The 12,726-nt window shown below is 39.7% G+C and overlaps 1 protein-coding gene across 2 annotated transcripts in view; it reads left to right on the top strand.

The window, feature by feature from the left end:
• Positions 1 to 253: 253 nt before the first annotated feature.
• The window catches only part of LOC124291132, a 32,760-nt gene continuing 20,287 nt past the window's right edge, over positions 254 to 12,726 (top strand). Inside the window, exons 1-2 of one of the 2 annotated variants that reach the window (XM_046728040.1) lie at positions 254 to 1,564; positions 8,783 to 8,812. In XM_046728040.1, coding sequence (XP_046583996.1) covers positions 1,422 to 1,564; positions 8,783 to 8,812 — 173 coding nt within the window. In that variant the 5' untranslated portion in view covers positions 254 to 1,421. The remainder of the gene's footprint in view (positions 1,565 to 8,782; positions 8,813 to 12,726) is intronic. The other variant, XM_046728041.1, reaches the window with a different exon arrangement.

Below are 12,726 nucleotides of genomic sequence, written 5' to 3'. Positions count from 1 at the left end.
TATAGACTGTAGTTACATAACAAGTGATATATGTTAATGTCGGAAAATGCGCGATTATTTCTGAGGTAAGTCAAACATTTTCAAATGGAAGTCACTTGGGCATTTAGTCATGCCAGAGTTAGACATTTACATAGTGAATTGAATTTACGTCAACGTCATTGTGACGTTCTTTTGTAAGTGAGAAAAACTTTGTTTGTGAAACGAACGCGACGCCAGAGCATAATGCACTTGAAGTGCCATGTGTTTGATTATCGACTCTGCACCAGCAATGCGGTAATTTACAATCGATCTTCGTCTTTATTAGATGCCGTGTGTTGAGTAATTTACAAAAGAAACACAAGCTGAGCGTCAAAAGTCAAAGTCTATTCAAAGCAAAACAATAAAGCTCTCAATCCGCAGGTGATTTAGAACATTACTTCACAAAAATGTCAAACCTCGACAGGTAGCGTTGATTTATCAGGAGATTAGTTGTTGTTACGATTAAACACTGCAAGGGGAATGTGTAGAACCAGCGGTGTTGCTACACTAGCATTTCATTTGATTTTTACACGACCACTGACAGCATTGTTCACTGAAGGGCTGAATAAACAACGCGGCATAATTTTGTTAGAACACAAAGAGGAAAATTAAAAAACACCCATAGATTACCGGAATGTTTTTAATGAATCGTTTACGCTATTTGTGAAGACGTGTGAGCTCTGTGAGGTACGGGGAAAGTAAATGCTATTGAACTGATCAAACCCATTTAATATTAACCCAAACTTAAAAAGAAAATGTCGAGATTGCAATAGTGACGTATGCTATTTGATTGTGGTTTTCCTTCGCAGTGTTGGCTTGACATTTATTGATAGATACTGTTACACATTGCAGCAGAAATCGACAATAAAACAGCTCGGCAAAACAATATGTACGTGTTATGTAGCAATAGCGATATAGAAATGTCTTACTCGATACACTAAGTTACCGAGGGAATAGTTGTCTAGTGATCGTGTAGGTTGTTGCTACGAGTTGGGACGACATTGCGAGATAATACATCATCTGCCGAGACAGCGACAGCTACTGTTTTCGAGAAGACATTGGCTTGTCTGACTGGTACCCTGTTTCGTCATTTAAATCCTTGTCAATGACCTGAACTCATCACAAATGGTTTACTGTGAACAGAACGTTATTTCAAACTCCCAAAGGGACATCACTCTGAATGGATTTGTGACAACCGGAAGTTATTACCTGCCCTTGACGTCGTCTGCATAAGTCGCAGATTGAAGTGTGTTGGTGTAAAGGCGAAATTTGTTTTACGCATTACTTTCACGGATGTGTTCTAACCTGACACCCTAAAGGATCAGTGATACACCATCCATACCACTAACTACAGGACGTAATCGTGTATTTGAAACATAGTTGTGAAAACTTCTTCAGAAAGTATGAAGCTTATGGGATTTCCGGGCGATGCTTTCGCCAAATTGGACAGAAAACCCAGGACAATCAAGAAGGACCCGTCTTGTACTTTCAAAGAAGTACATCTTCCTCCCATAACGGACAAGCGTAAAGTTGGGCGGCGGGGAAGGTAGGTTCAACATGCGTCGTTGTTTCACTTGAGTTCCTTACAATTGGGCGTATTTATTAGAACATGGATTAAAGGATTAAAACAAAGAGTGACAAACGGTATATTGCGATTAGCAAAGCAATTGAACGAAATGAATCTCACATGACGAAGACACATTACCTATTGAACCATCAGCTGTCCACCTTTCTCAAACCTGTGTGTGGGTGGGGTTGGGTAATAGGGTGTTTTTTCGATACCAAATAAATGTTCGTTCATTTCAAACACCTAAACGCCAAGGCCTGCTATCAGCTCACCTCCAGCCGTAGCGTCTTTATATACCTGAACTAGTTTTATATTGGCCCTAAACATTGAACCCAACTCTTCTGTAACTCTGTGGGTAGAAATTGATAGCTCAAAATGGACATTATCCCTGGTGATGTATCACTCTGACTGAGTCTCATGTACCGTCACTCAGTGTGACTTTCAGCTGTTGACAGTTCTGTACGATCAGGATGATCTTAGATGCGCCCTGAGCATGTACTAGTTGCCTGGATATGTGCGCTATATAAATATCCTATAATAAATAATAATCATCCCACAAGAGTTGAATCTGTTGAACGAACTTGCCATAGACCGCGACGTGGTGCTTAGACTAGAAATCTTGATCGACCTTCGTATTGTATAGCACTGCCATGCTGTAGGAGGTTTCCATGGTCCTGTTGGGGGGAGGTGTGGTAACACCACGGGTTGATTATCGTTTCGGGAAGAAAGTTGATCTTTCCGTTGATGTTCCTACGGATGATGATAGGTCCAAACTTTCTTCCCGAAACCACCACCCCACCCATCACATAGACGCACAGATCAAACAGCACGACCATCTTTATCGAATCTGTCGTCAGTAAAATCACTCTCTGACAGTCATGAATCTTTATCGAGTCTGACAACCCAGTGATCAACAGCATGAGCATCGATCTACGCAATTGGGATATGATGACATGTGTCAACCAAGTCAGACAGCCTGACCACCCGATCCCGTTAGTCTCCTGTAACGACAAGCATGGTTACTGAAAACCCATATCTTCACGGTCTTATTGCTTTATGATGGTACTGATGAAGATGGTACAGGTGCACCTGAAACCATTCGTTGTCACTGCACCAAGGCTTATATAACCAAGGTCACCTGATTCCGTCATAAATAACAGTAATCAGCGAGTAGTGACACAGTGTGTTCGTGTTAAGTCACCGTACAGTACAAGATAACGGTGATGGAGATATAATGGGGATTAGCGTCATATAACTACTGGCGGTTAAGTAATTCTAGACATGCCATGGCTAAATAGTATCGACGCCCGGAATTAACTGTCATTTAGACAATGGTTGACCTGAATAGGTCAACTCGTAATAAAAATAATATTTAAAAAATAAGAAATCGAATACAACTGACCATCAAGACCCTAGCTCCATAGCTCCAATACACATCAGCAATTCCACACAGGGTCCCAATCCACAAAGCGTTCGTAACATTACGACCAGTCGTAACTCTATAGTTTATTATAGGCTTACGAATGACGCCACGCTACGTGGATCGGGGCCCTGGTTTGTTCCATTCATTCTTACTATACTAAGCAGCAAAAGAAACGTCAGTTTGGAACTTTCCGTTCGCAGAAACGGATAACTGTAAACTCATATAATGTTTTGATTGTATATTTTTGACAACATCTCCAACTTTACCTGAGCAAAGACATTCCTTCCCAAACTCAGAATGGAACCCAGGAAATGGTATCAAAAATGCAACCTGATCTCGGAGATGGTACGGTGTTCTCCATGTTGTTCATGCAACTCTTGCTGCACGTGCTGTTTACAAGGACCAGCCCCTTAAAATGCACCCCAAACCTGGTTGAAACATTCACATTACAACGTCAGCAGGATGCCGCGACTCACGGCAGCTCAGAGGAACCAGGCGCTAGGAAGACTTGAAGCTGGCCACACTTCACAAGCCGTTGCCAATCACTTTCAGGTCAACGTTCGGACCATCTACGGGCTGCAGCAACGTTTCCGGGCCACCAACACAACAAATGATCGCCCCCGTACTGGCAGACCAAGGGGACCACAAGACGACAAGACCGCCATGTTGTGCGACAGCATATACAGAATCCCTTCATGCAGGCATCCGAAACAGCACGCCAGACAGAGGGAACACACGGAAGACCAATCAGTACCGATACAGTACGCCGACGTCGTAACAACGGGAATCTCCATTGCCGTAGACCTTACCGTGGACCTATCCTCACCCCTCGTCATCGGCGTGAACGTCTACAGTTTGCCCTACAACACCAAAACCGGCGATACAGGCAATGGAGAACTGTTCTGTTCACAGATGAGAGTCGGTACTGCGTATCAACTGCATATGGCAGAACAAGAATATGGCGACAACGTGGCCAGCGTTACTCAGACCAATGTGTTATGGAAAGAGACTCATGGGGAGGTGCAAGCATCATGGTATAGAGTGGAATAGGCCTGAACCAGAGAGTGGGTCCTGTGGTGTTCTAGAACCTTGGTCCAGGGAGAGGACGCAGCATCACAGCGGTGCGCTACATCGACCAAGCTCTCAGGCCCCACGTTGTACCATATTTCGCACGTCACCGGAACAACATTTTCCAGCTTGATAACGCCCGGGCCCATACTGCCAGAGCTACACGAGACTTCTTACAGCAGAACGGTGTCAACATTATGCAGTGGCCAGCCCTTAATCCTGATTTAAACCCAATTGAACATCTTTGGGATGAAATTCAGAGGAGACTGAATAATGTCATACCAAGGCCGAACACAGCCGATTTATTGCGCCACGCTTTTCTCAGAGTGTGGTTCCAGGTGCCAATGGCCTTCACCAATCGATTGGTGAACTCCATGCATAGACGCTGTGCTGCAGTTATTGCCGCTCGTGGTGGTCACACTAGATACTGAAGTCAAGAGTCTGAATGGACTGCAAACGTTCACGTAATGTCTTGAAATTGTGGACAATGAGTTATTCATTGATGTGTCCAGATATTGTACACAAATAATGTTTTTGATCCGCTTATTATGTCCATTTCTGTAATGATTTGATTACAGTGCCTATCTAATTTTGAATTCGTACTGCCGGGTTTTTTTCTGCTGAGTATATAACGCGATCCAATCTACCTGGGGCGGTGGGGTAGTCTAGTGCTTAAATCGTTCGCTCGTCACGCCGAAGACCCGTGTTCTATTCCCCACATGGGTACAATGTGTGAAGCCCATTTCTGGTGTCCCCCGCCGTTATGTTGCTGGAAAATTGCTAAAAGTGGCGTAAAATTAAACTCATTCACTCATTCCGATCTACCAGAAATCTGGTTATTAAACTCATCAAGTGATTTCGTACTTTAAATCAAGTTTGGAGATTTAGGGAAGCTGGGTTTATTGGAAGACGACCCTGGGGGTGATAGAGGGATAGACTGTTATCTACTTCCCCCAGGCTTTATCAGGACCGGTACTACTTGCCTGACAACTGTACACAAAGACAACATGTTAGACGTGTGGATAATCTTGGCAGCTGGATAATGATGTTTAGGAGGATTGTTATAATCAATTTATTATCCTTTGACGTTGGACGGGCACGTGTGGGGTACTGTCATGGAGATCTTGTTTAGATGATTAAATGTTCGCTACACCGTCCATCTGGAGGCTACTGTAAGGTTGAGTGAAACGAGTGGGTTGTGTGTGACTTAGGAGTAACGTCCTTTTGAAAAGTATTTTATTTTGTAAAAGGTCAGGGCACTTCGCGAGACCTTAGTACTTCCGGTGACAAACAACGTTTCATACCTTTTCGGATGGTGTCCTGGTTGTCAGTTGACAGTAAGGAACCGATAATTCTTACAGGACTAACAAATTTCCAATCTAACCATCCCCAAATTAGCCAAATATTACGACTGTCAATACCCGTGAGAGCCAAGCATGGTTGTACACTTGGTCCGGTCTAATAAAGTCATATTTGGCAGTCGCGCAATTTGGAACCAGAACTGGTTGTTGAATATGCGCTTGTCACCGGAAATCTGGTACCGGACGTAAGCAGGGCCCCCTCTTGCATATCGCAAGTTGGCGCACGCAAAGGGAGCGTGGGACCAGCTTAGTACCGGAAGTAGCGCCTCGCGAGACTTACAAGCCTTATTCTGATGTGATTCAGGTATTAAATGTTTAACACTTTAGTTTACCAAGACGACGTTGTTGACAAATCTAGAAACATAGCAGCTGAGATTTGGGTCTCGAACCCATGATCACAGGGTGCTGGCACGAATAAGGGAGGCAACTGTGCACATTGACTTACAGCCTTCGACGACATACCGTACCTCCGAAACATGTTCTAATGTATAGATGCCTCTACGGTCACAAATATTTGTGATTTGGATCCTAAATAACCTCTGATGACATAACTGGGCGTTCAAACTGGGGTTTGATGGTGGATGCACACTTAATTTTCACCCGAGTTTCAATGGCCCCTGCACACCACCCCACCCTACCCCCACCCCCTCTGGACCCGCCTATGTGTTCTGACAGGCGTCCAACCATATACACTCAACCCTATTGTCTCAACGTTCTCAGACCTTGTACACTCAATTGTAAATGGATACCAGAGTACTGTGTGGTTAGTACATTGCAATCAGATGAACCAGATGCCGCCGTGGTATAGTTGTAGTCGTTCTGTGGAAACCCTGTGGGTTTATAGTGAGTGGAAGAGTGAGTTTTGTAATACGCCGCTTTTAGCAATATTCCAGCAAGATCACACCAGAAATTGGCTTCACATAATGTGCCCATGTTGGGAATCGAACCGGGCTTCGGCGAGACGAGCGAACGCTTTAACCACTAGGCTACCCCACCGCCCCTGACTGAGGTACAGGTGTGTTAGGTTGATAGCCACGCGTAAAGGATATTCTCAAACAACGCTTCCTGTGAAGATCCGGTTAAATATTCGTATTTAGCTACAGATACCAACAAGGGGATCCAACACAGATTGGGTGGTCAGGCTCATCGACTCGTTTCATGCATGCCATCGTCACATGATCTCTGCTCATAATGTCAATCACCGGATTGTCTGGTCAGGAGTCGATCACTGACATGGTGCATTGTTGCGTACGGCGTGAAGCAACAAACAAAACTCCGATTCTCGGTTAAATCGCGGTCATGAGAGACACATAACATTTATAAATCCAATAATGTTGTTATTGAATGACTTCATGCTACGGCAATGTCTATAAATCCTATATACACAGGCTTGTCCTTGCTTTATTGCTCCTGTTAATCAGATAAGGAGATTTATAGTACAGATCGATTAAATCCACTACTGTAGCGTGTGTTGCTTGAGTGCCTCCTCTCACGTTCGTGACTTATAGGTTTAACTAGGGTATGTTAGACACTCTACGAAGATACTGATTACTTACAGGTTTAATGTAGAATATTGTTTTGAATGATTTATGAAAGGGAGACAATGTTCAACAATGGGAATATACTCCTGATTAATAGTCACACTTTAGTTTCTTTTCTGGCCCAGGAATGTAACTTTTAAAAAAATTACCCTAATCTGAATTCCATAAACAATTCAGTCGTGTCAAAGTACATATAGACCTAATCAAAGCTCTAGATATATATTGCAGCTCCAAAGGTTACATACTAGTTATAAATATAAGCATTTGAGGTTTAGCCCTGTGGTGACATGATTAGAACATCATTGTCATGAATAATGTATATATGGTAAAATAGTAAAACATCAGTATTATGAATAGTATATATGTGGTAGAACTATTAAAACATTATTATCATGAATAGTATATATGTGGTAAAAATATTAAGACATTACTATCACGAATAGTGTATATGCGGTAAAAATATTAAAACCTTATTATCATGAATAGTATATATGTGGTAAAAATATTAAGACATTACTATCACGAATAGTGTATATGTGGGAAAAATGTTTCGACATTATTATCATGAATAGTATATATGAGGTAAACATATTAAAACATCAATATCATGAATATTATATATGTGATAAATATTAAAACATTATTATCATGAATAGTATCTATGTGGTACAAATATTAAAACATTACTATCATGAATAGTATATATGTGGTAAAAATATTAAAACATTATTATCATGAATATGATGTATGTGGTGATAAGATCAAAACGTCATTATTATCAATGGTATATATGTGGGGAAAATATTAAAACATCATTCTTATGAATACTATATATGTGGTAAAATATTAAACCATTATTATCATGAATAGTATATATGTGGCAATAAGATTAAAACGTTAATTAAAATTAAAAAAACCACCATTATCATGAACAGTATATATGTGGTAATAAGATTAAAACATCATTATCATGAATAATATATATGTGGTAATAAGATTAAAACATCATTATCATGAATAGTATATATGTGGTAATAAGATTAAAACATCATTATCATGAATAATATATATGTGGTAATAAGATTAAAACATCATTATCATGAACAGTATATATGTGGTAATAAGATTAAAACATCATTATCATGAACAGTATATATGTGGTAATAAGATTAAAACATCATTATCATGAACAGTATATATGTGGTATTAAGATGAACACATCATTATCATGAATAGTATATATGTGGTAATAAGATTAAAACATCATTATCATGAATAATATATATGTGGTAATAAGATTAAAACATCATTATCATGAACAGTATATATGTGGTAATAAGATTATATCATTATGGTGAACAGTATATATGTGGTAATAAGATGAAAACATCATTATCATGAACAGTATATATGTGGTATTAAGATGAAAACATCATTATCATGAATAGTATATATGTGGTATTAAGATGAAAACATTTATCATAAATTGTGTATTCTTCATAGAGGATTATCTATATGGATTAAAAGGAATATCATTACTTTACATTTTACCAAGTTAAAACATCATTATGTTGATGAAAAAGTTATACTCTGGATAAAATAAATGAATGATAACTTTCATGATATTATTTTGTCTTGGAGCATTTAAATATTACTTTCATATTAAAATCATAATATTACTCCAGCCAACTGCTATATGAAATTAATAACAAATGGGAAAAGCAATTGTGAATGAAACGAGTTCATACATTACATTATTTTAATTTCTAGAATATGTGTTTTTCACATTGTGCATTGGTTGTAGACAAAAGCCCAAGACAGTCATTCGAAAAAGGTAAGAGTGTGGGAGTAAGACTTGCATTGTTTTATTATTCGATCTCTTACATGTGCGTCACTGTGTGTGTGTTGTTTTGCTAACAGGTGCACGGTGTAGTGTTGATAGTACTAGCTTAACGTGTGAACTCATACTTTCATATAAAGGCAAGAATTTTATGGATGTCAACTTCTTTATTGTGAAGGGTCACGACGTTTCGAAGTATATTCTTACTTCTTCATCAGGTGAATGAAACAGTTAGGAACAGACAGCTATATATGTACATGTTGAAACAATGTAGTAAGAATATACTTACACACACACACACACACACACACACACACACACACATACATACATACATACATACTGAGTGGAGTGGTGTGGTGTAGTGTGTTAGCCATTTCTCCTTTGCTAGCGAAGGATATTAGTAATGTGTTCAGTCTTTACTGATGGTAGAATTGCTTTTACAGTTTGGTCTGTATGTGTACGCACATTCACAATTCTTTGGTCCATCTGATACTAGTTATGTACGTATTGGCAGAGGCCTTCAGCCTGGCACATCACCAGGTTTACAAACACATGTAAACTGACAGACAAAAGAAAGTATACGCCCATGTTTGGTGTCAACTAAAATGAAACAAAGAAATGGTTATTTCATGGTATTTAAACATATTTGTTACGAGTATCACAGTTGTTTTTACCTTATATTTTTGTTTTTCGGTAACGTTTAATTCAACTGTGTAGCGTCCTTATTTGCATTTTTTTGCATACAATTTCTACCTGTATACTTTCTTTTCCCCGACAGTTTAGTACCACAGCCATTTTTTGCAAATACGGCGATTAATTCCTTTCCACTTAGAAAGTTTGATCGAAATCCTTCGAACACCACTTTGTATGTCTGCCAGCACACTTACTAGTACATGTAATTATCCCACAGCTTATGATGCACAATTACATGGACACCATGTCACACGTTCAAGAAGGCAAACTGGATAATCTCATCGTCTCAGATATGACTTGAACTAGGCAACATACGTCGGGCCCAATCTCGTTGTATAGATATTTATTACACACGTGTTCTGGATATCTTTATGGGATAATGTTGGCTATTTGAAACAGGTGTTGTGTAATCAGTTGAAAGTATCCAACGAGTGTCGTGTAACCAAACTAGGTTATTCAACGATAGTGATGTCATAATGCCGAACTTTCTGTTGCAACCTCGATATTTTGAATTAACAATTTAAATGCATTCAGGCAGTTTTTGACCAAAAATGTCAAAAACTGTTGTTTCTTGTGAAAATACATTATGTTATTTTAGATGCACTATGTTATTGTATATATATATATATATATATATATTAGATATATATATATAGAAGAAGAAGTTTCTGAAATAATCACACGACACGACACGAGATTATTTCAGAAACTTCTTCTTATATATGTACTAGTGTACGCTCGGTATTCTCATCACTTTCTTTATATATATGCATCTAAAATAACATAATGTATACTCATGCCAATAATGGTTGTCACCCCCTTCAATTTTTTAATTGAGAGGGTGTGGGGTTGGGGTGGGGGAGGGGGGGTGACAACCATTATTGGCATGAGTATATTACTGAGATGCTGTTCAAAGCGGTGTCAAATTCAACTCTTAGGGCATACATATTTGTACCTGATTCTCTTCACCAATCTCAAGAAGCAAGAGAGAGAGAGAGAGAGAGGGGGAGGGGGTGTCTAGGGGAGGGAGTATATTTTCACAAGAAACAATTTTGTGACATTATTTCTATCATAATAAAAAAAACCTGGATATATTTACTCGTTTCAATTGATAAACAATCTATCAAAATTAAAAATTAACATGGCTGACAGTTACTTCCGGTTTTGCCCGACAGTGTTTTAAGGACGTGGCAGGAAGTAGGAAATAGCAATTACCTATTGCCCAATAAATCCAAATTGATGTTATCTAATATCCTTGACGAGAAAATAATTGATTCTCTAAATAAACCATTGTATAAGGAGAACGTATTGATCTTTTGTTGGGAACACACAGTGATGTGCATATTCTGATACAAGGTAGGTTTCTGTAGTCAGCGCTTTCTGTCGTTTATTGATAATTCTTCCATTATATATCTGAAAGGTACTTGTAATTGTTACAAAAAAGGGGCGGTGGGGTAGCCTAGTGGTTAAATCGTTGGCTCGTCACGCCGAAGACCCGGGTTCGAATCCCCACATGGGTACAATGTGTGAAGCCCATTTCTGGTGTCCCCCGCCGTGATGTTGCTGGAATATTGCTAAAAGCGGCGCAAAACCAAACTCAGTCAGTCATTCAGATACAAAAAATGTTTAAATGTTTCACTGTTAGTGCAAGATTCATTGTTCTCAGCATCTCGTTGTTGATTGAAAGAAGCGAGTGAATTAGGCCTGTAACGTAGTGTCATGTCAACATTCCCTTGTGACGCTGCCAACATGGTTACAGTCACTGGCTTAAGTATTTTTATACAGCCAGCCATGAAAAAAACTGCCTTGGACCGAGAGTAGGTCCTTTGTAATAATTCCGAACATAATATATTTATATCACACATGCACATTCATTTTGACATATTCTCTCACCCTCAATTTACAAACCTTCCACATCCATTCTGAATATTTGAAATTATCCTTACAAACTGATTCTAACTGATAAAACTGATTGTAACTGTTTGCCTTTGAAAACCGTTATTATGGATGAACCAACGTTGTGAATTTATCTATAGTACGGGGCAGGTGGGGTAGCCTAGTGGTTAAGGCGTTCGCTCGTTACGCCGAAGACCCGGGTTTGATTCCCCACATGGGTGCAATTGTCCATTTCTGGTGTTCCCCGCCGTTTTTAGCAATATTCCAGCAATATCACGATAGCGGATACCAGAAATGAGCTTCACGCGTTTGTCTTTGGCGTGACGAGCCAACTCTTTAACCACAAGGCTACCCCAACGCCCCTCTGGGACTATGATGAAATATCGATATGCATGAGCGCCCACATAAACCGTCTCTTAACAGGGTAAATGATAATTAGCATACTGTTCACCTCAATATTTATAGACTTACGTACACGTGTATAAACAACACTCCTTTTTTTCTTTGGCATCGTGTTTCTTGACCACAAAATATTCGAAACAGTCTGGAGACTCTTACATTTTGTGTTACACGTGATGTGCAGTTTTGTTGGAAGTAATGATTTTTCGCGTGATACAGAGATCTGCTCTCAACCTTCCCCCATCAAATATAGGAATCTGGGCCCCGTTTCACAAAGCTGTCGCAGCGCTACGACTGTCGTACCTCCTATACTGTAACATAAATTTACGACAGTCGTACGCGTAGCGCTACGATAGCTTTGTGAAACGGGACCCGGGTCCAAGTGCTATAAGTACACAGTACTTTTGAACCACCCCACTCCCCACATCCACCCCCATACCTACACCCACACCCACACATAGGTATTCTGTAATAAAGCTTGACGGTCGATACAAAACACAATCGATCGGGTACATGTCCTTCCAGCTAATGACAAACTGTTAATTACGATGTTTAACACCCGAGAGCTTGTGTTGACGGTGTTTTAGGTTGAAATGTAAAAGGTCACAGCCGTCATTAAGCTGTGTGAACTCCGTTTGACCACTGGCAACTCAGTTGTTTACGAACACGTTCACTGATTATAAGCAGTGGTGTTAGCACATGTTATCTAATGCCAACCAAGGACAATGTTCGTGGAGTTGTTGATAATATATGCTTCATGAGATGGAGATTAACTGGACGCTGGGAGAAATCTATATATCGTGTGGATTCCTTTCCATTTAATTTGTCTTAACAAAATTGTGAAATCGGAGGATTGTAAATGCATGCGCTTTCGAGTATAAATAGAGAACATGTCCTGTTCTGTGTGTATAAGACTG

Source organism: Haliotis rubra, unplaced genomic scaffold (assembly GCF_003918875.1).
Source record: "Haliotis rubra isolate DU_JTF1 unplaced genomic scaffold, ASM391887v1 Scf483, whole genome shotgun sequence".
In the NCBI taxonomy this organism is placed as follows: Eukaryota; Metazoa; Mollusca; class Gastropoda; order Lepetellida; family Haliotidae; genus Haliotis; species Haliotis rubra.
The sequence above is the reverse complement of the archived record's forward strand: the minus strand, read 5'-3'. Positions and strand labels throughout refer to the sequence as shown.